Raw genomic sequence first — 24,638 nt, forward strand, 5'->3', positions numbered from 1 at the left:
GGAGTGGTTTAAATAAGAAATGGTGAGCTCTATGGGGCCAGCATTGGTAAAACTTATGTATTCAAGGAGCTCTCTGCAAAGTTTGGCATTGAATTATCTGTTATATCAAACTAATAAAAGAATCAAGACTTTGCAAAAAAGAAGCTTAAAAAATAAAACCCCTAAGTTTAAACTGCCACTGCTGCAAGATTCTGTGGTGAGGGTAAATGGATGGTCAGTATCAGGCAGGAGGTCAACACCAGATAGTCACTTCAAAGCATCAAACCAGCAATGGCTAAGCATGAACCTCTCACAGCTGCGCTGCTTCCTTTGTGAGAGAACACACAGGGCCGCAGCTCAAGAGGCAGAGACAGTACCTGCACAGTACCTTTGAGGGCAGGCGGGGTGAAGACGCTCTGCTTCCTTTGCTTGGGAGAGGCACTCTGAGACTGGGGAGGGACAAAACACAGAGAGAGGCAGTAAGAGATGGGCACGGGGAGAGTTTTATGCTTTCAGAGGGTGCACGCACCAACCTGAGAAGTTACTAAGAAACTTATATTGTATAAATCTGATGCTAGCTCCCAGGCTTTCATGAATTCCATTAGATAGACAAAATATGTGTTTAATGGACAACCTTTATGACTCTAGGCAAAACAGATCCAATACTACAGAAAATTATCCTTTGCTCTAAAAAAAGAAAAAATTAGCGTTAAGCATAAAATCAACATAGCCTGTGCTTTTAACAGTCTCATAAGGCAAATAAATGTTTATATATATTAATTTCAAGATTTACATTAATCAATATTTCAATTGAATAAAGTGTAACGAATGATTGTATATAAGGTAGGTTAGGTAGTACTGAAATTATAAACATGTAATTTTTATATAAATAAATGGCCAATCCCTCCCCTGCACTTGCCAATGTTTTCTATTACTCCTAAAATAATAATTTCAGCAACCTATCACTCAGTGTTTAACTGGACCTGTTTTAACTGGCATATTTAGACAGAGTGAAACTTTATGGCCTCAAAATCACATCTATGCACAAAATATAAATTATTCCAAAATAATGGTAGTAAAATTAAACATATGGTAATAGTACTATGTCAATGTATAGTCAGCAAAAATTAACCGGAATACATTCCAGTGCTAAGGCAGAGCAACTTTTGCAAAATGAAAGCATTTAAATTGGTGTCCATATCATACCAATTCAACTGTTTTTCCTAAGAACAAGGTTGAAAAAAGCTGTGTGTAGGCAAATTTTACTTTTTCTCATATAATCAATTTCTACTTGTATTCAGTGTTGCCGATGTTGCCTTTTCCCAAATCTTTGCTAACTATGCCTTTTTCCCTGAGTACTTTGACTGGTATATAGTCTGTGAATTTAAATAAGGTCTATTTCTTCAAGGAACATTTAAGACAGCTCTTAAAAAAACCCACTTTCACAGAACTGGCCAATACTATTACCTTAACTTTTCACAATGGATGGAATCTTAAGATTTATAAATAAAATATTGTCTTCTTTCGAAAGAGAAAACTATTTATAAACACTGTAGGATAGGTTGTTAATCCTAGACCCAATAAATCTGTATAAGTCTGTAGTGGAGTCCAAATTTGAACCAATCAATACCTCCTACTGCTATTTAAAGGTCTGCCTGCTTCTCTGAGCAATGGGTGAAGGAGAAAGAGATTGGGTAATTGCAGGAACTATGTAAAGGGAGGTTAGAAAATGAGATCAGAGGAGCTGAATTTTAACTCATCTGTGAGCAACATCAATGCAGTTCCTACTGTAGGCTTGGCAAAAGATGGGAAGAGGAGAGAGGAGTTTGCAGTGCTTTTGTAGACCAGCAGTGATCCGCAGACCCAAAGCAATGCTGGATAAGGTGAGCTGACAGGGTCAGCTGGGTTTGCTCTGATTTGCCAGTGCATGAAAGTAAGGTGGAGGAGAAACTTGCCTTTCCTAGTTTCCCTGCTACAGGGAGAATGGAAAGCCAGCCAAGTGGAGGCGCAACACAGCTTTGCACAGCCCTGGTTTGAAAGTGATGGTTCCTAAATGTTGTGCCGCTGAAAATGGTGTGACAATGCAAATGAAAATATTAACAGCCATAAATCAGTGAATTTCAAAGGTATTTTAACCATGGACCTATTTTAACAATAAATATGTTTAAATTAAAAAAAAAAAAAAAGAAAAAAAAGAATCACTTACCTCTGCCTGTGAGATATTTGTTCTCTTCTCATCTTTTTCTAGTGGAAGAAAAGATATGGAAAGAGTAAAGTTACTATGAAAGAGTTTTTCAGCACTTACCTTTGGGACTCTGCCCTGAACCCTACAGAACTATTGTAAATAAGAAATTACTCTTCTGATTTACAGCTTTTCTTTCTCTTTCATGTGTTTCAGAAAACCAGAGGCCCTGATTAGCATTTAGACATAAGCACTGCGTCTAAAGCACTTAACTGCCACTTTTTGTCTTTGAATTAACAGCATGTGATAGAGTGCCTCTAGCAGCAGGTGCTTTGACCAGGCTCGCAGCACGGGTCTGTGCTCACTGGTGGCCATGAACATATGTTTTGCCCCTGCTTTGCCCAGGGACTGTGCTTTCTTCTATGGTCAGAAAAGGCTTGGTTGTCAAATAGTGTGCAGCAAACTCACAAATGGCTCTATTGGACTCAAATAATAAGAAGAATTTCACCTCAGTTATTAACATAGCAATACTGGTACTGAAGAGTGCCTTACAGTAATGTGCAAAATTAGCAAACCAAAGCTTAACAAAGACTAATCTATCATCTTAAAAATGTCATTAGATTACTGGACTTAAATTTTTCCTGAAAATTCTTACTTTTGTTCTCTTAATTTGCTTTGGATTATAGGCATGGCAGAAATTTCTAACTAAAGTAAGTGTCTCTGACAACCTGTCTAAAGAACTAAGTAAAATTGTCTGTTGCAGAGGAAGCTCAAGAATCTTCCTAACCATTGCACTTAAACAGTTTTTGCATGAGATTAACTTATTTTTCTATTGTTGTCTTTGTGTAGCTAATGGTCAGAAGGTGTCTGTCTTCTAATGATGATTTCCCACATATTTGACACAGATAGTGTAAGGTCTTTGACATACAGTAGTTTGGAGCTTTAAAAGAAAATTCCATTAAACACAGAGACATCAATCTCTCACTGTACCAATGCCCCTTCTAAAATTTTCCACTTGCAGGTGTCTGTGCAATTTCCACTCAGGCGTGACAGATATGTAAATGTAGGTCTGAGATTCTCTAGATATTGGCTGATTGTGCTGTGCTGTGTGTGAGGGGATGAGTCAGTCCAGACCAACGGATTGCATTTCCTATTGTATTCTTTACCATTGTATCTGTGCATCTTGCAAACATTCATTGACTTATTGATTTTTTTTCAGTGTATGTATTTCCCATTACCTTTATATGAAAGACATTCACGTGACTTACGCTCAAGGTTAAAAGTGTAGTTGAAAACAGTGCTGATTACTAAAGCATGGTCCCACAGATACAGAATTAGACAGGACAATCAGGAGGCCAGTTCCTGCTATTGACATTTGTATGAACTTTAGTAAGGTGACTAATCTCTTCCTTGACTTCCCTACCTGTAAATAAGTATAGCAGTGCCTATTTAAATATAGCAGTGTCTATTTGCTTTGTAAAGCACTTTGGGGTATGAAGTTAGGCTGGCTAAATGGGTTATTATTTATATTCTTGTAATCTTTCTTATTAGTTGTGTACCAAACAGACACAGACTTCAAAGTTTCAATAGTGGATTGTTTTTAGCTCAGGATTTAGTTTGGAGGCTGAAATTTGAATAAGTCAGGAACTTGCAGCAGAGAACAATGAAAAGTAAGTTATATCGCATTCCTTCCTGAAAGTCTAAAATTGCCCAAATCAAAAATATGTTTTGTAAATCCAAGCTGAGGCTTGCATAATGAACAAAAACTGCAATCAGAAGCTTTGCCAGATTTCAGGACTTGTTCCTAAGGAAGTGCACAACTCTAACTCGTTGGGCTTCCACATTTAGTGTTCTCAGTGAGGTGGCATTACACCTACCAGAACTGGAAAGTTTCCAGCCTTTCCTTTCATCTAGCTTCTCTTATACGGCAGACAACTTTCTGAACAAGAACTGGTCCTGTACGAAGTTAGAGAAATCATTCATATCAACAGGGCAAATAGTGCCAATGAATAGCATCAGACAACATGGAAAATGAAGAATGACTTGCAAAATCACACTAACAAACAATTTTTCAAATCCAGTAAACAGAGATCAGAAATAAACCTAGAGGAGCAAAAGAAACAAACTTGAAGCAGCAGACAGGAAGCATTTCAAGTGAGTTGTGAGATGAAGTGAAAGGTAGAGCTGGTTGGAGATGCAGTTTGGTGAATAGCGCATTTTGACATGCATTAATTTTTGAGGACAGAAAGACCATTGCATGCTTGTTTTTGACAGGCATTTTGATGGATAAGACTCAATGGAGAGTATAGATTTTAAGGACAGGTTACAAGGAATGGGAACAAGGGAAGCTGAGATTCCTGAGTGCCATAGACTGAGGCAGAGAGTAGGAAATAAACAAGAACTCTTTGTGTAGAGGAAAAGATGAAAGGCAAGCGGGACATGGAACAAGATAGAAGTGCTTGTGTGTAGCTGAGGTAGTACTGAGAGATAGGAATAGTGATGATGTAGCAGAAGTAAAAGGGAGAATTTAGTGGTGACAGAGAGCAGAACTGGAGTGCAGTGTGGGCTGCAGCTCAGTCAAGAGGTCTCTGCCTGAGGAAATACTTAAAGCTATCTTGGTCTCACTGAAAGATTAAATTAATAGTTGTGTGAACATTTTTCCTTGGACAAATAATGTTTTTCCAGTGTAAATTATAATGATTTGGAAGCAGTCTAAATACATTAATGAAAGCATGTGCAAGAAAGGGTCCTTTTGTGAGTCAATACAGTGGGAATTGATGCTCTCAATACAGTGAGAACTGATGCTCTCACTGCAACAGTTCTGGCATTAAGAGATTCCATGTAGAAAATCTCAGTGACAACAGAATTTACAATGAGAATGGAAGATAGAAGATAAGCAAGAACATCATCAGTTAGGTACTGCAAATCAGACAAGTCCTCCTAAAGAAGTTAAAAAAGCCATGCACTTCCCATCCTTAAATCCCTTTCAGATCCATTGACAATTATAAGCTGAATTTCTTTACTGAACTCTTTGGGCATAAATTCCTCTTCAGAGGGGTCACAAAATAATCAGAAACTGAATAACAATTACCAGACTGTGATATCACTTGATACACAGGAGGGAATAAAATCCCTGGTATCTCAGCAACCTTTGGTTCCATTGACTTAATGTGCAGTCAAGATTCTGCTCATAGTTATACAGAATGAGAAGTTTGCTTATCATGTTTATAACTAGGCAATTATATCAGTGAGAACGAATTCAAGTGATCAGCTATTTCTCTCTTACATGAAACAAAACGAAAGCTGCTGGTAGAAAACTCCCTACAGGTTTGCTCTCTTTCTGGGGCCAGGAGGGAAGAAGACTTTTTAGTCGTGCTCTGTTTTCCTCCCTCACAGACCATAACATTGCTCGCAGAACACAGTACAGCTGTATTATATTTCAAATCTCAACACATAATTTTTTGTAGTTTAATTTATTCTTGGCTGCTTTAATTAGCTAACAGAAATCTAATTACTGAAATAATTTCTTGACATTTCTTGTGGTTTTCTTTTGAAGTGGTATAATAGAAATCGTATGAAGTGCTGAGAACAGATTTGTACATAACCAAGTAAATGGAAAGTCGAGGTATGTAAAAATAAGACTGGAGTTTTGTTGAGAGGTTTTTTACACCTGTGCTGAGGAAAAAGCAGTTGAGGACTTTCCCCTGTGCTGCATGAATAGTGTCTGAGGCTAGGGTCAACATTACCTTATGTAGACTGGAGCAGGACCTAGCAAGATAAACAGGGTTTCAGGCTTTAGTCAATGTCCTCAGGAAGAGAAATCATCCATACTCACCAATGAAAGCTTCAATCTAAAGGATATTTCCATCAGTCCAGATATGTACAGAGACTTTCTGAAATGAAGCCTTATTTCCTTAAGGAGAGGCACTTCTGAAAGTCCGGAGCCTGCACAGAGCCCCTTTCATCACAGACCTTTAAGAATTATTCTTTACCCAGGGCAAAATCTCACCCAGTCAGGGGAGACCTGCAAATTTTGGCCTGATCTTATTGCTATAATATGGAGGAAACACTAAGGGATTTGTCTCCCAAATGCTCTTGGTAGCAGAGCTCTTTTGAATATTTATTAGCACATCCACTCAGCCAAGCTGATATAATAAACCTTGCTACCCCAAAGGTGTCATTATATGAGGTCAGAAAAGAACTGAGTGGAAGGAGGCTGGTTATGGCCAGGATGACAACCACTAGATGTTGCTGATCGCTTTTTCCGTGAGTCTCCACTGTTGTACAAATGGCATGGCCAGGCTGGGGGAAGCCTTGTGGTTGTTTTAGAGTAAGATCAAAATTCATCTGCCTCTTCTCCCACTGGATAATGTTAATGCAGTTGGAGCAGATATACAGGGCAAGAGGTGACCTATTTTAGAAGACTTGGCCTCTGATATCACCCATGGGCAGTGGACTCATCCGGCAAAGGCTTACCTCATCCAGCTAAGTACCCTGCTTTCTTTCCTCTTGGCAAGAGCAAAAAAAAAGCCTTTTCTGAAGGGTTTCAGTCAGGCACTAGAGGAACAGAACAGGTCAGAGAGGCTGGCTTTTACACAAAGGGAACTCAGTAAGAGGGTGGTATAATTGTTGGAGAAATCTTGTAGAGAGTCTGGAATTTTTCTTGTGAAAACAAAGCTGAGAAGTTGCAGATAAAAATCACAGGGGGCTGTTAGAGCTTTGCATTTGGTTTGTTTTTGTCATAGTGTCTAAATTTTCCCTAAAAAATAACAAACACAATACTCTTAAATTTCTCAGATAGTAGAAATAGCCCATGAGCTGCATACGTAGAACAGGTTTTAGTTAAAGAATGATTTTGAATTAAACAAGAATGGTTTGAATCTGAAAGAAATGAGCCTGAAGAGAGACTTGAAGAACACAATGTCACTGTCAGTCTGGAGCTTTCTCATAATCCTGCCCCACCCCTGTATAAACAGTGCCATTGGAGAGAGCAAAGTCGATGCATTTAGTGCAGGACACCCCAAGCCAGAGAAGGATAAATCAGATAATGCTGTTGGTATGGGATAGTTCAGCCAGTTTCATTTCATTAATTTTGATGATATCTCTCCATGGCCAAACAGTACCATGTCCATGACCAAAGCTTTCTCTCTCAAAAAATGTGAAAGAAGTTAACCAGTTACTGAGTTCTGATCAGTATGCTCAATGGCGACATACATTTGGAAAAGGAAAATAATTTTCCTGACTCCACTTAACCATCTCCTGTAACGAAGAGGAGGGTGGCTCTCTCCTCATGCTGTGGGGTTGGGGGATGCTTGTGTACTTGGGCAGTGGAAGGCAGAGCTTGGCTCCCAGCCTTACTGTGTGCTAATGGACAATGGCACAGATGCACACAACTTAAGGAACTAAGAAAAAAAACGGATAATGGATAATTTTCCAAATAATTCTTCATCCTCCTGCACCTAGTGGTAGGCAAATCTGAAATTTTCTGAAAATTTGGTTTCAGTTATTTCACATTTTATTTTCTTTATCAGTAAAATAAGGATATTTTTTAAACTACAAGCTTGCCTTACTGGTGTTTGACCACCAACATTTGTATTTGCCATTAGCATTTGTAAAACCAGCTCATTGAAATCTGATTTAGAAATTGACTGGCTTAATGTTATTTATTTTTTCTGCTAGCAAAACTACTTTTCCTTTCCTCCAGAAGATAAAGTAAGATCAAACAGTATTTAATGCTTTGCTTTTGCTGGAGTTCCAAGTACACATTGCCAGATCAGCTAGCCTCTCATTGCTTTCTACTAAACCACTGACATATGAAAAGAAGTCCAAAAAGACAAACATAAAAAGTGCTTATGTACTTAATCGAGTTTTGCTTGCTGGTTTTTATGTGCCTGTATCTATCAATGCAAACTTGACTATGCTTATAGATGTAATTACATTTCATTACAGAAGAAATATCCTGGTAAGCCCTCCTGGTGTGAGTATATGTTTCTGAAAATCTTCACATTGCAAAAGCACCTCATTAAACTCCAGTATCCTGCCTGCTGTGGTAAATGTAGCTGAAAGGTCTGCTCCCCTCCTCAGTCAAGTGCTGACAAGAGAGTGCGTACGTTGTGATTCTGCTGCATCTCACACACTAATCAGCATCTAAGTTACTGCCTGGCCCTTTAGGGAACACTAAACAAGATTTTGTATAGGAAATATTAATAACAACATAGGGAGAGAGGAATTTGCTATATACACAAGCATTTGCATGCCTGTTCTATCAGGTGTTTGCAGCTAAGTTAGGTAGCATGGGAAAAGTCCCACATTACCCTGACTGCACCATCAGCAAGAAGCCTCTGTCACTCTGGCTCAGAGATCATAGGGTAGCTTTTCCCAGATAGCTCCTGACTGTAACCAGCCCTTTGTAGTTGACTAAAATGCCACAGGCCAGATGAATCAGCTATTTGGACACTTACAACTTTCTCTCCAGGTAAATTAGCCCTTTTATATTTACATAGGTGTGTATTTCACACCTTCAGTATTCAAGTAGCCATTGCTAGCACTGAGATCAGGGGCAGCAATCTCCTTTGTTAGAGCTAATCTTTCCTAATGCTGCTCAAAGTCAACCTATAAATGAAAAGAATGATCATCATTTTCCTTCCAACACACACAACAGCATCTGATCTGAACAGCATTTATTTCTCTGAACATCATACAGACAGTATCCAAGGACCCACTTTCAACTGCACAGCTATAAGAATATGAAATAAAATCACCTTTCATAAAATACACAGATCAAAATGTCTTTAAAACACACATTCTGAGACTATAATCTGATTTGGAAGAAACTGGAGACATTAGAAACCTCAAATGTGAATCTAAATGTATTTGTTTACATCATACGAATCTCTGAAGGGAGTTATAGTGCCTGATTCACCACCTTGTTATTCCAGTTTCATGCCAGACTCATGGAAATCAGTCTACTTTCACTGGCATTAAGCTAGAATATAACAGTGATGAATCAGGTCTGCAGCCTTACCACAGAGCAGTCATGAATTATTACAAGCACAAAAAATCATCCCTCTCTTAAGCATTTTGTTTCCAACTTGGCATTCTTCATCCCTATGATGCCTGTTACATATACAACAAATTCTAAATAAGTCACACAAATCAAATATTGCTTCTAAAAATATACACTGGAAGAGAATTCAAATTTAATTATTTTTCTCCCTTCTTATTAATAAGGACTGGGTTGTCCTGTCTGGCTTCTTGGAGTTACACTTCTGCCAAGTGAGACCTCTGTGGTCTTCCAGCTACTGCAAGCTCTGTAAGGTGTTTTCTGATACTGCCCTGGCTTTGAAAGACAGAACATGAAACAGGCTTAATGTAAAAACCTGTAATGAAAAATCTTTCCATGAAGAAGTTTCTTCTCCTCTTAGCACAAGAGGCCCTGTTCTGTAGGCTTGCTCTATGAGAAGGCCAGGTGAGTGAGGAGCATGGAGCAGACCTTCCTGACACTAAGTCCTTCATCTATCATATGTGGACAATTACAGACTTGGCAGGTCTTCCCAGAGAAAGTAATGAGCCAAAATAGAAATACACTAGAAATAAACATTGTTTGGGTAACTAATGTAAAGATTTACCTTAAGTCACAATATAAACAATGCTAAGCTTGAAGTTGGTTTCCTCGAGTTGCTTTGTAAGCAGCATAAACTCCTTTTTGGTGAAGGAAACAGAAAACTTTCAAAGAACTTACTAAATAAGAGGAACCAGAAGGAGGTAAGTAAAAGTACTTTTTCCCTTTGATCTCTCAGATGAGACATTTTCTGGACCCAATTTAAATCTCTTATTGGATTACCAGGAATGACTCTGATCTAAACTTTTTATATAATCTGCAGCTAACCAGTGTGGACTCGTGCCATCAGAGCCGGGAGGAACCTCTGGCGAGGCCACAGGGTGTCACTGTGTGCAGAAACTCCAGGTCAGGGACTGCCTCTACATTGCTTCAGACAACCCTTAAATTAACTCGTTTCTAAATAATACCATTTAGTTAACAGCAAAGTTGTTCTTTCCTTTTCCAGCACAACAAAGTCAAGCTTAATCACAAATTTGCACTGCCTGTTACGCTCTGACCCTCCACGAAGAGAAGTTCTGTCAGTGCCCAGCTCAGCTGGGTGTTAAGGGAGTCTGAGCAGTGCTCCAGACAAAATGAGTCCAGCACCTGAGTTCAACATATGTAGAGGGCTGCTCACTGCAAATCCTGTGTCAAATCGATGGCCTGCATCAGCAAAACAGATCAGGAAAAACAGAACTTTGTAGGGATTTGATGAACTAGTTCTAGAGTTAGTACAGCTGGGAAAGAACTTCAGCCTATGTAAACTGGCTTCTTAGTCAGAACTAAACCAAGTAATGATAGTCACATTCATATTCTTTGAAAATGCAGGTTAATTCATTCAACCAAGTAAAAATATGTGAGACAAACTGAAGAAAACTGCTGTGGCAAGTGGTGTGAAATTTAAAATGCTTGGCCTGTTGGGAAGGCTGGTGGTAACAAACTCATGTCTCAAAATGTGCAAAATAGGACTTAGAAGGTGCATGATAACTACATATGATTCTCTTTTAATCACACCTATTTAGGAAAAATTCAAATCTCTCAGATTAAAATATACATACAAAAAATTTCGTTATTCTTGAAGCAAATAAATGTAAACCAGGCTGAGACTGATTTTCTGGAATGAGCCAGAAGGGGAACCTGAGAGCAAGCATTTCTGGGTGCCACAGGCAGTGCTGGAAGGCCAAACTGAACTACAAGAAGACCTTGGAAAAATAGATTTTCACAGAGGTATGGAACAAGGCAAAGACAAGGACTGAAAATTGACCTAAAATGCAATGTGGTGTCTTAAAAGTTTGTCCAACTGTTTAGAAAAAGAACTCACCTCATTGTAAGGTTACACTGACACAGAGTCTACTGTGACACAATAGCAGATGTCAATAAAGATTACATCTTTTCTGCACGGACTAAGGGCAGTTTCGACATTCACAGTGTAAGCTCACCTGGCCTGAAATCTCACGGTGAAAGAAAAGACTTGCAAAAAGGAACTAGGAGGTCAGTGGAAACAAAGACAGCTTTTGAGAGGTTAGAGGAGACCCAGAGCTGTTGAGTGACTGCCAGCAAATACTCAGAAAAAGAGGTTCAAAAAGCAGAAATGTACCTCTGAAACAAATGTGCCCAAGCAAAACGTACTGCCAGACTACTAAATGTTTGCAAATAATCGCTACTGCTTTACCAAATGTTACCAAAGCTTGTAGACAAAACCTTCCCAAATAGTTTGTAATCAGTCAATTGTCTCAGTCGAAACAATGTATCAGTTTGTGAAAAGACTTAATGTGTTCATTGAATATTTTCAAATAGAGGCGGAAACTAGGAACCTTGAGAAGACAGTTACTCCGAGCTGTGAGTTCATCATTAATACTGAGTAGTATTAGTAATGTGTTACTTTCCAGCTGCTTGATTGCATTATGTTCAGTCTGCATTTAAGGGACATACTGAAGAGGTTGAAGATCAAAACACAGCTGAGGAAAAGATCATCAAGAAAAATCTATGGTTACCAGAAACATAATACTAGCCAATCCTCTGATAAACGTTTAAATCTTTTCCTAATAGCTTCATATGCAGGAATCAATTGTGAAGGAAAATGGCTCAGAATTGACCCACTGATTGCAATCTTTGTATTGGAGTTACAGCTGCAATACCTATCACTGCAAGCAGTTCCTTTCTCAGTTGTGAGCTGAACCAGTGTTCTAAAATGAATTTATTCTAAAATAAAAACCAGCACCAACAGCCAAAACTAAAAAAGTCAAACATTTCTTAGCATGCTATAGCTCATAAATCCACTACAAAATATATCACAGCTGAACAGTTGTGTATTGTACATTCTGGAAAGTAACATTTATCAAGGGAGAAGAAAACAAATACAAAACAATAAAACTCTTCCTTAGCCAGTAATTATTATTGTGGCCTTTGCAGTTTCCTTCCTTTTGGAATAATACCTCAAGGATTTCAGTCAGAATGTGTTGTAAAGCTAGTCCTGGCCAACTGTTTGTGGCATGTTTGTGATTAGAATGCTCCTATCATACATGTGCAATCTTACGTGTGAATCAAGTGAGCTATGAATAATAGTATTTCTTGGGGTTTATAACTCTTTTTACAAAAAGAAGATGCAACTACCAGTTTTGTTTGGTTCATTCACAGTTTGGCTTTCTAAGCTTTCAAAGAGCCAGCGAAATGAGGTTTCTCAATCTCATTCTTACCAACAGCACGACTAGGTGGGATGGAAAAGACAGGCCAGTCAGTGTTAGCTCAGACTATGTCAGTTGTAATTTCCAAAGGCTTTTTCCAGAATTTCTACTAACCTCACTAAATACCAGAGATGGAGGGGACCTGGGTGTTGTTTTATACATCTCCATCTGTATAGTCACAATAAGTACCTCACTGTGATTCCTGTGGAATGAGCCGTTCCATACCCTCCTATGGGATGTGCTGTAGACATTAAAGCCTAAGTAAGTCATGCACTAGCATCAGCATTTTAGGGCGCTTGAAAGCACATGTCTTAACAATTGCAGCCGTGCTGTCTACTTACTGTATTTCAAAAACAGACAGCAAAAACCTAATGTTGATCTGGATCAAAAATCTTCTGAATCACAATTCTTTTAAAGGAAATTTCTTTTTTCTCTCCTACCCCTCCAATCACTTTTTAGTTCATCAGCATAATTTCACTTCAAAGAGAAAAGATTATAAGATAGCAGTTAGTAATACAAACATGTTGCATTCAGACCAGCTGGGCTTGTAGGTTAAATTCCTCCCTGATTCTGTAGCTGTCCTGCAGTTCCTAATATGGAGAAGGTAGAGCAAATGCTGCAGCTACAGGGTGGCTGATCCTGGAGGTGCTGCTGCTGGTGGTGGTCAAAGAAAGAGCAGGAAAGTTCATCCAGATCTTCTATGCTTTCTGTCACTGTATGAGGACAGCTATTGCTGGGAATTTCCAGAAGACTTGAAGCGAATACTGTCACCACAAGCCACTAAGCAGTGGAGGCTCAGTACTGAAATGTTTAGGCTGTGGGATGTCTAGGTACCAGGAGAAGTGGTACTGTAGGATGCAGTAGAGTTCAGTGCTTTGTTGAACTTTCCATCTGCCTTGCACAAGCTCATTTTCTGCCCAGTGTGACTCTTCTCTGCTTGTCTCATCAGAACAAAGGACGTGTCTCATCAGAACAAAGGACATGGCCTCGGGTGAAAACCATGACCTTTTAAATGCACATCTTTCTACTTAGCACTGCTAACTCTGTGAGTGTAGTTTGGTTCCACAAGATGAATAATGCCAAGACACTAATTCTCTGTGGTACATCTGCATTCCAGGTATCCCAAGGAAAACATGAGCAAAGAATGAGCATGTAACTGTGCTTCATTCTACTACTATGATATTCTCTTGATGCTTCAGTATAGCCATTTGAGAAAAATATTAGAAGTAATGATTTTATACACAGACACATGAATAGCATTTTGAGGGTGAGAAGGAGAAAACAGATCTCCTTGCAATAAACAGTTTAATTCTACCCTAAAATTGCTTTGGTTTCAGTAAAAAGAGACTGCGGGTCCAGCTGATCTCATTTCCACCAGCTGGTGACACAGCTCAGACTCACAAGAGAGCAAAGCCAAGCTCTACACCTCCCTGCACTTTCTCTGAATTTCTGCAGCCTTGTATAGTTGGCAAAAACCTTCATGATTGATAGCTTTGTTTTGTTTAGAATGTCTGTTAGCTTTTAGCCCAGACTCTAAATTCCCACCTTCTGTGTATTTTGAGGTGAAGCTTTAACTTCAGTTACTCCATATAAAGAGTTAAATTTTATCTCTGAAAGCTCAATAAATGGAGCTATCTTGATTGATGCTTTAAGTGCAACCCCTTCCCAATATTCTGAACATAATGAGGTTAGTGCTAAAAGCTGGATTCTCTCTCATCTGTCTGCATTATCTGTTTATTCCGCACACGTCACCATGGTAAATGAGTGCTGCATTAAGTACTAAATAGTTGAGGTCAGACAAAGCTTGTGTTGGTTTTTTCCCCTCACAAAGCCTGAAACATTTATTAATGGATTTTAGTTTATTACCTGGGATTAAAAAAAATAAAAATTAAAATAAATAATGAGTATTATCACATTATTGAAGTATCATAAACCAAACTGATTTGACATTCTTATTCAAAACATTTTGTCTTACAATGTTTAAATGGACTTAATTTCAAGTAGCCTTTAAAATTTTTTACTGTTTTTAAAAAGCACTCAAAATACAAACAGAATGTTTGCCGTAGGCTAAACTGGACCTATTTTGATACAAACTTTCTTTTAAATGCTATCAACCCCCTAAATTTTATATTCATGTAACTGTATTAAATACTGCTTAAGTACTTTGACTAGAAGAAGTAGTTAATTACACCTATGCATTTTTTAAAATAGAAAACCCACCATCTTTTTAGAATTCTCACCAAAACAAACTGAGATGTGTAATAGTCTAGTGTGAGGCATCCCTGCCCATGGCAGGGAGTTTGGAATTAGATGATCTTAAGGTCCTCTTCCTAATCATTCTATGATTCTATAAGTATTTGGCATAGTACAAAACAAAAGGTTCCTCTAGCAAAATATTAAGTCTTATGAATGCAATGAAGTTAGAATCTGTCCAACCAACAGGTTAAGTACTTGTGCACACTGCTATTCTCTATCCAAGGCATGACTCTTTGTCATGTTAATAAGCATGGAGGTGATAACGGAGGTAAACATTCCGAAAGCTTATCAGTCCTGACACTGAATAATCAAGCAGCTGGAGATCTGTAACATGAAGCCATATATATTAAAAATTATTTGCAAATAATCTCCTGGGGTGGAAGAAGGCTGTTTCTATGGTGCTTTTGTGTAAGGAATGAGGAAAACAGACGAAGAGTACAAGGTTCAACTCTAAAAATACCTCCTTCACTTTCAGATAGTTCCATGGACATTGACCTTTCCAACACAAAACCAACAGGGGGCAGGGAGCAGGAGGAACAAGTAATGTCATGGTACACATTAGGAGTTTAACTGCACTGATAAATGAAAAAGTACATTGATTCAGCTGGTGGGGATTTAAGACTGGAATGAGATAAATGTATTAATACAATTCCACCCATACCGAGAGCAAGTAAAACTTACGGTTTTGGCTTCATGCCCCCTCAGCTGCACCACTCCTCTGATCTAGGCCACAAATCTGAGTCCTGGTCATGGCTCTCCAGCCTCTGTTTCCAGTCTGCTGGGCTGGCTCAGGCCTTTCCACAGACCAGAGCTTTCTCGGGTGGTGTTTGCATCCTGTGCTCCACTGTGTCACAGAGGGAAGGCAGGCTCCGGTGAACAAAACGGTCTCATCCTTGTTTTGACTGAATTTAGTCACCGCAGCCAACTAGACCATAGTCAGCAGAAGCAACCAAGCTCATAAGGACTATGTGTTATGTAAAGTGTACCTAGCAGTTGCCATTAAACACTGAAAATGAAGGAAGCATGGATAAAAATAAAGACAAAAAATGAAGCAAAATAAGCTAATTTTGACTGGACCATGCACACCCTTTTGCTTTGACTTTCTCTGAGTAGTTTTCAGACCCTTCTCCTCATTACAGCATTACTGACTGACTAAAGAGACAGCCCAGACTCTATTTGGACACCATGACAAATAGCATGCATTTCCTACTGTTTCAAACTATGTGTTTTACACAATGACTAAAATGTTTCCAGGGAATATTTCTATTTGTGAGATAATGTGTTCATGACCTCAGAAAATTGTCAAAATGCATCTGTCTGCTTTGGTGATAACCTTTGGGATAGGCACAGCAGTGTCTGGTGCATCCCAACCAACTCAAGCCTTGTCCTCTGGCTTCCTGTCTTTACCATACTGCAGGGACCATGATGGCTCTTTTGGCAGGTGATGGCATTGACATATAAAATCCTCACCCTCTCATGAAAATGGACCATTTTAATGAAAAACATTAAGGAAAACATTTTTTTTTTTCTTTTTAATCAATTGTTTCTGTTTGGAACCTGTGAGCTGTCACTTCTGGGCTGTGTTATAAACAGCTCAAGCAGTTTCCTGACTTTTTTTCTTTCTTTTGCTTTTCTTTTTAAAGTCATTGAAGTTTTTATTTTCATGGATCACATCATGGAGTCTTTACTCACACTGCGTATTTGTGAGGAACTTATGCTATGGGTTGTCCTAGGGACTTCTGAGAACCTGAACTGCAGAGTAAGTTCAGAGTAGCCCAAATGAAAGACCATCCAAGCCTAGTACATGTAGGTAAGAAAAAGGGATTCAGTTTGCCACTGAACATTTGCAGTCAGACATCAGCATGCAAACAGCAGGATATTTTCAAGGACAGACATTTTCGTTTCTGTTCTGGAATCCCTATTACCAGAGAGGTCTTATGCAATGTTTGTTTTATATATTTCATTGTTTCACAGTGTCAGATAGTCCTTTCCAGCACAGGCTGAAAGAACATGAAGGTCCTCACTAGCCTGACAAACAGTGCCTGATCTCTGAGCATCCTGGTGCTATTGGTTAACGTACATTGAGCTGTACCACTCCTGTGGTGTGAGGGGATTCAAATCTGTTCCACTGCTTAGTGTCATAACTCCACAAACTCCCAGACTGAAATAAAACCAGGCAGCATACTTCAATTGTATCCACATTTAGCATATAGAAAGGCCAACTAGTTTGACACAAAAAAATACAGTTAATGACAGTTTTTATTAATGTGCTGCTTTTCTGAATGCTTTATTACCACATTAGAAGCCTAAGTTTGCAATTGGAAACAGCTGCTGTTTGGCTTACTCACTTTCTATTTCCTGAACCAAAGTAAGCACTATGTTCTAACAGAATCTCAAGCTTTTGAAAAACATATCAGTTTTCATGAACTGTGAGACCAAGAGTTCTCCGCTAATTCAAGTTTCAATGATACTTTTGCCTGAGAAAGTGTAGCAGAACTGCTTCACAATGCCCAGAAACAGCTGCCTCCTACTTAGTAGGGCTTTTTTGATCCCAGTTTATTTTGTCGTGGGAGAAAAAAAAAAGTGACTATTAGATATAAACCAAACACATTCAATCACCTAGAAGCATAATCTAACAATTAGTCACAAACATTAATGTTGGGTAAAGCATGTCACATTTATGCCCTCAAGGATGCGGTGCTCGTATAGTTCGCATCATTAGAAAAGCACATCTACATGTGGTAACTATTGTGCAGGGAAAGTCTGGGAAAGTCTAGAACCAATTTAACATTAAAAAAAAAAAAAAAAGAAAACCCTAATCTACATTGGGTTGTCATGGGATTGCCACAGGTATAAAGACAGTTTTTCCTCCCACTACCAATCTGGCTGTGTTGTTTGCCGCTGCACTAAATATTGAGGCTGATCCTGAGGCATCTTAGCAGACTTCTAGTGCATGGCAGTAAACTGGAAGGCATGAATTCCTCTATGAACAACAGAAAATCAGCTGGGAACAAGACAGAAAAACTGCTAATGAACAAGGACAAGCTGCAAGCAAGTTCTTTGGAAACAGGTACAGCTTGCTTATCTTCAAGTTATTATTTCCAGTCTTCAGAAAACTCAGACATAATGAGTTGTACTCGGAATATATGTTTTATAGTGCTTTTGCAGTGACAATATACCCTTTCTGCCTTGAAATGAGATTTGCAAAATACAAAAAGGCAGCAGTTATCAAAACACATTGCTATGTTTTTCTTATTTCCAAACACCAAGTAACATTTACATTATGAGCAAGGAAACCAAAACAGGCAACCAATCACAAAGGAGAGCTGGAAACAGCAAATACATAGAAAGCTCAGAAATGCAGAAGTTCATCCTAGTGTTTACCCACATTGTAATGCTTCAAGAAGACTGAACACTTGAACACAAGTTGAACAGCCTCTGCCAGCCTAACTGTTTGATATTGCGTTGGCCCTGTGACAAAGACAGTCCATACAGGAACACTGGCACTGTTTTCTGATCAAAGCAAGCCCTAATAGCATTAAACGTGAGCAGTCTGACATGTTTTCCTCCCTCAACCATCACTTCTCTACATTGCCACCAGCTTTTCCTTGAGCTGCTGCAGTATGACAATCTGCTATTTTAAAGCATGGTCAGACTTCTATTTCAGATTATACAAATTTTCAAATCTATTCTGCTAGATAAGGAGACAGGAGGTTGTGAGTATATTATAGCAGTGCAGAAAAGGTTGTTTTCAGCGTATGGTTACACACAGTTCCTGTTGGTTTCAATGATATTGCAAGTAGGAGAGGAAGTAGGAGAGCTTTAGCAATTTTTGAATTAAGTTTTTGTGCAGCATAATAGTTAAGTGTGTCTTTAAAACTAAGCATATGCTTTGTGGTTTTTTTATAAAGGACAGACATGGAGCAAGTGTGGCTATAGCAGACACAAATGGGTTGCCCCAGTAACCCATGGAGGCGGCCTGCACAGGGTGAGATGCTGCACATTTTTTTAGTTCTGCCCATGAATACTTGTATTTGCTTTCACAGATAGTAAAAGGGTCTTATAACTTCAAATAAAAGTAAAACTGATTAGATATTATGAAGTAAAATATCAAATGCTCTGGAAAATATAGCTTCATTGATGGCAACTGAAGCAGAATAGAGTTAATTAACTTCATAACTTGACTCTCAGTTTGCTAGCGTTAGCTTCCCTGCTCAGATGTGACATATAACCCATCAAAGAGCACTTTACAGAGCACTTACAGAGAGCTAAGGGCTTATTCACTTATGTTGCTTCACAAGCTCATTTTGTCCACTGCAATCACTGTTACAGCTGCAATTCAAATTTCTCTTTTGTTGACTTTGATTGCAATTAGATATGATGCCAACCAGAGTGAACACAAGAAAATACACCAGTCAATGATACTACAGGCTGGATATTAGCTCCTGCAGTCTTATCTACCACCTGTCTTTAAATCATTTAGTGTGGTCTAGCAGTGTCTCCTTGGAAGCAAGGAAGCCAAGCAGACTTTTCATACAGTTTTGGAGTAGCTGTCATGGGTTTAAAAAGACTTAGCCTTAGTAGATATTCTATCCTCACTTTATAGCATATGGACCTGACCTAAATCAGTGAAGACAGATTCTTGTCAAAGTGTAGTAGACATCAGGGGTGGATAAGAAGACTTAGGAGAAAACAACTATTTTAGACATTTGTAGAGCACCATTCAAACTGAATTTATTGTGAAGTTCTGAAATGTCCAAAGACATTTTACTGCCTTCTGGTTTCCAGATGGGTCTGTATCCAGAACACCAGAATACCACAAAAATGCTGCTTTTTTCCCCTGCTGCAATCAGAAGCAGCTGCAACAGAAGATTATAGAAAAGTCTGATTCTTAGAAAATGCCTGTCTCTGTTTTACAAAACAAAAGTAGCTTAAATATTTGAGTAAACTTTGCAGGGTATCCAAACATTTAGAATTTCAATAGGACATACATTTCAAATCCTAGCAAGGATATCTTTCACTACGTGTTTGCTCCAAATGAGGGAATTGGGAGTATTCTCCATGTAAAATTCAAGATACAGGATTCTAGTATAGCCCAGCTATAATTTAATAGGTGGCTTTAACAGTATCACTCACATTTTCTGCTGCTCAGTTTCCCCATTGATACAGGGAATCATGCTTTTAAGGTGATTTGTTGAAGTGTCAAGTTAACAACCTTACTATTAGTATTATTTTACTGATTACAACCATATTCAGTGATGAATTTAACATTTTTGGAGGCAAACTGTTATTCAGAATCCCACTGAATCATATTCAAAATCCAATAACTGACTAGCATTTTGGGCTTTAACCAGCAAGCTGTCAAGAGCCGCCAGGATTAGGTATGAAAGATGAAGGTATGCAATAATTGCAGAAGCTGTACAGCCCTTACAAGACCAAGACCACAAGGAATTTTGTTACTGTAAAGATACTGTCTGCCTTTCCAATTTGGTTTTGCAGTCCTTGTATTCAGCAGATTTACACAGCTACATGTGCATACTGCATGTTCAAAACACTTGTCCGTATCAAGCATACTATATGGAAAGATGCATGCACATGCTCATGGATAAACCACGTGATGAGGTACAGAAAAATGAAGGTGCTTTTAAAGATTTTCTTTTAATCTGACTTTTTATAAATTTAATAAACAAGATAAGATTATAATTTAACCAAAGAATACCTTCATTGCTATTAATTCCTAGTATTTAGTAAGAGGGGGCAATATCTAAATAAATAAGTAAGTGAAGGTGAGTACTAACTCTTGGGCTTATATGGAAGTTGCCCGATACTTGCAGCAATTCTAACTCACAATAAAAATGATTTATTTAAAGATTTATTACGAACATTGCAGGAAAGGAGATAACAGACATGCACCTCTGTTTACAGTAAAATTTCCTGTAAATTAAAAAGAGTTCTTATTCTCTGTTTGGTTTTGATTTGGTGTTGTACCAAGTATCTGTTTATAAAAGGAAATATGACAGTACAAAGTGTACAAAGTAAATTGCAAAATAGATCAACAGTCAAGGTGAACTTGCTTTAAATTAAGTCGTAGCAACACAGAGGCTCCAGATCTCATTAAGGCAAAGAAACTCAGTCTAAGGCAGATCTTTCATGCACCATTACTGAAAGCTGAACTGCCTGAAATGCAGGCCAGAAAGCTACTCGCCAAACTAGGATTGGTGTTAGCCCCTCAGCAAAAGCATCAGTCACTCTCAGCGTCAGAATATAACCTTAGTGATATGCCATGCTTGAACCTCCCTAATCTGTGTGCTGTGCTGCAATGATCTCAGCCCCAAGAGCAGGGCTCTCTAAAGGGTTCTTTCTGCACATTTCTGAGAAAGTTCAGCTACTGGAGACCATCAGCACAGTGCAGTAAGTGGAGATCCTGATAGAGTTATGATGGTTTTATTTTACTGAGGTACCAGTGCATACAGTAATGACCTTAGACACACACTAGTGAAAAAAAGCCTGAACTGCTTCTAAAAAAAAGCTTCAGATGATGAAGAGATAAGGTAGGGAAAAATGTTGCAGAGCACTACAAATAAAAGTTTGGTATAAAGCAGGTAGCATGTTTCAAAGGGACTATATCTTGAGGGCTTTTTCCTGTAATCAATTTTTCTGAGCTTTCTTGCTTATAATACTCTCTAAATAGCTTATTAGAGTCTTTCTGAAGTCACATTTACGTTGCAACCTCAAATTGTCCCATCCTGCGGCAAATCTTCTGGGAGGAGTGTTGGATGAAGATAGTGTATTCACAGTTAAAAAGGAATAATGAAACCAATCATCACGTTTCATTAGAAAACTAGAAAGCAACTTGTTGTGCAGAAGCAATTCCCATAGCTGAATTAGCCCTGGAGCCACCCTGGTATCTCTAGAGACTGGAGAAGCAGGACTAGAACTTCATAGACCTCCAAAGTACCCTGCCAGGGTAAGAAAATGTTCATGTACGGAAGTGCTGGATCTGGGTCATATTAATTCCCCATGTACATACAATGAAAGATTTACATGGAGGATAAAATCCTGAAATTATTGACATTACCTGGAGGCCAGAAGTTACATGTCTTTATGGGGTTTACTGCAAACAGTTCTAAGATCCATTATTTGATATTAAGTGCTATGAAATTAATGCTGGATTTTTAAAACCATGTAGTTACTAAGACCAATTTGCAGACAAGCCTGTGTATACAAGTTCAATGGTTTAGAAGGTATGTTGGCACTTACCCGGGGGCACATGTTCATTCATGATGACGAGTGATGCTGGTGTTGGCCGCCTTTTCCTGATCTGTAACAGGCATAAAACAAGAAGAGTCATTAGGGTGCAGTTATGCCCACAAAGCAAAATAAAAAATCCATTTGGTGTCCTCCTGATTATAGACCAGGTGAAGTTAGAAAATATTTTAAGAACAGCAGCACATCACTGTCTTACTGACTGCTTGTCTGGACTGACAGTGATCAGAGTCATGCTGCTGCTTGTGCAATAGAAAACAAAGGCATGGTGAGGAGCTTTCCAAAATACCTTTAGGATTTGCAGTCATCTTGAATAAGGTTTTGGACATGTATTGCTGACATATATCAGTCATAACTTAAAATATTGCCATTTAGCGTCGAGTCAGGAAAATTATTGCGGTACTTTGTGTGCTTATGTGCACAAATACCTTGTCCTGTCATAGCTCTCACAAGTAATCATTAATAATACTGTTTTGTGAGTACACTTGAGAAATGATATTGTGTGTATGCCCTCCAATGAATTTATAATATTTCTAAACTGTGGCCAGAGGTGTTGCTATTGTTCTCTAACTAAAGAAAAGCAATACTTAAGACTTTCAAAAGAATATTTTCAGAGCACAATACAACTGATCTTTCATATCAATATATAATCCTGAAGTGTATGCAATTCTTATTCAGAGTTTATTTGGTTAAGTACTTTTGTTCCATTAACAGTCCTTGAACTACATGATACTGGACTACCCTCCTATAATGCATACATTTGCATTGAAAGCTTTGTGTTGCTCTGCTAAAGCATTCAAGCTATTGATATTCTATAGAATTTAAGAGAGGGACCGAGAGTATTTAAACTAGAAACCATTCTGACACAAAACCTCAATGTCAGGGCGTTTGTTCTGTTTTAATTGCTGAGCCAACATCTGTATTTAGCTGGGTTCAAATTTTGCTTTCAGAGGTGTAAATGGAAAATTACATCATCAGGGTTAATGGTCTTATTCCAGATTAGCGTAACTGTAGCTGACAGCAAAATTTACTACTTTAATATCATCACATACCCGCAGTGAAACTCTATAGCACTTGGAACCAAACTCACAACAGAAAAAAAGGACTGCCCATAAATGCAGGTCAGAATTTGGGCCACAACATTTCAAAAATATGGGAATTCTGGGAAATCCTAATCCAATGGTTCTCACAGATTTCAGAAAAATATCAGAACGCATCCTGCTTGAATTCATTGCAGGACTGTTACAAAATGCACAGACATTTTGCAGAAGTACCTATGGACAAATGAAGATCTACAACAATTCTCTCCCGCACCCTTCTAGTATTTCTTTATTCAGTGGTCACTCACAACTCATTTTCTAGTAAAGGTGGCTGCCTTTTAAGACACATGAGATCAGAATATTCAGGAAACCAGATACCTGTCCTAAAGCTGCAAATAATTTCATAGCTAATGACACAGAACTGTCAAGGTTATAACATTCCCCTGCTATCGTCTAAAAGTAGACTCACCAAAATAGAAGCAAATGTTGAGAAGGACTTGGAATGAGAGAAATATATGGGGTCACCTAATTACAGTTTATCCAGCTTTTCTCGTAAGATTCCCTGTGTCCTTCTGTATGTGCATCATTGTATGTACTCAATAATACATATATTTTCCTCCTTAAATGTCTGTATTGGCATATATATGTATGTGTATGTTTTGGAAGCAAGTCAAAAGCTAAAATAGCACACACATAACTTTAACACTGACATAAGTCAGGTGTATTTCTATACCTATATATTTTTCACTATGCAAAACCCTGTAATAATGACACAAAGAAGACCGTATAAAAATCATGGGGAATACAGGAGGTAACTGAAGGTAACTATTGCGCAAAATATAAACTGTATTTTCTCATGTTAAAATGAATGGTAAATAAGCTGTCTCCGGCACAATATTTCCATTAAGTACCTATTATCAGCTTCATGTTTTGCTTTATGTAAAAATAATACACTTCAGTTGATTTGTCGAGAATGTGTATTCATGTGAAGCGTATGTAACAGGATACAATTCCAGTTACAGAAAAGGCACAACATATATACTGAAAAATACTGCCCAATGTAAAGAAGCCTTATTCTGGACAGAGGACATATCCCCCTCCCTTTTTGGTATATCCAGACATCGCTATAGCTTCCAGATCATTTGAACTATAGTTACACTAATGTGAGTTAGAAAAGCATTTAGGCCACAAGTATTACCTGTTCTCACCACACACTTGCCACCATTCCTACCCCATTCCCTCAAAACAGAAAAAGAAACTAATCTTCCTTACCTGCTCAGCTGCCTCAGGATCTATTTGACTCTGAAACAGTGGCACAGCGAACTGTATTTTTTTAGGGCTGTTGGGCTCCATTATGATGCTGAGGTGAGTCAGAGAAGAGAAGAGCCGAGAGCTTGAGACTTGGTCTGCACCTCTCCCTGGGCACCCTCCCCACAGCCAGGCTGCGTGCTCCTCAGTAACAGCTGCAACTCCCAACTTAGCACGGGAATCTGTGTGAGCCGAGCAGCTCCCTTATTCCACATCCACAGAGATGCCACTGGCTTGGCTATTTTCTTTTCTTCCCCCTCTCCCCTCTCTTCTGCAGTCCTTCAGATCCTCTCAGCACAAAGCTGAAAGGAACAATAAGGTAA

The 24,638-nt window shown here is 38.6% G+C and overlaps 1 protein-coding gene across 1 annotated transcript; it reads right to left on the bottom strand.

Annotated features, from left to right (window-relative positions):
- Window positions 1–356: 356 nt before the first annotated feature.
- PPP1R1C (protein phosphatase 1, regulatory (inhibitor) subunit 1C) lies at window positions 357–24,360 on the bottom strand (the record flags this gene model as incomplete). The annotated part of the gene is made up of 4 exons (XM_010015325.1): window positions 24,280–24,360; window positions 21,962–22,022; window positions 2,186–2,223; window positions 357–428 (listed from the first exon to the last, which is right to left on the bottom strand). Coding segments are annotated over exons 1-4 (252 nt in total), but the record flags the coding sequence as incomplete, so codon positions are not given.
- Between the last annotated feature and the right edge of the window lie 278 nt (window positions 24,361–24,638).

The sequence above is a fragment of the Nestor notabilis genome, unplaced genomic scaffold (assembly GCF_000696875.1).
Source record: "Nestor notabilis isolate BGI_N333 unplaced genomic scaffold, ASM69687v1 scaffold30165, whole genome shotgun sequence".
Classification (NCBI taxonomy): domain Eukaryota; kingdom Metazoa; phylum Chordata; class Aves; order Psittaciformes; family Psittacidae; genus Nestor; species Nestor notabilis.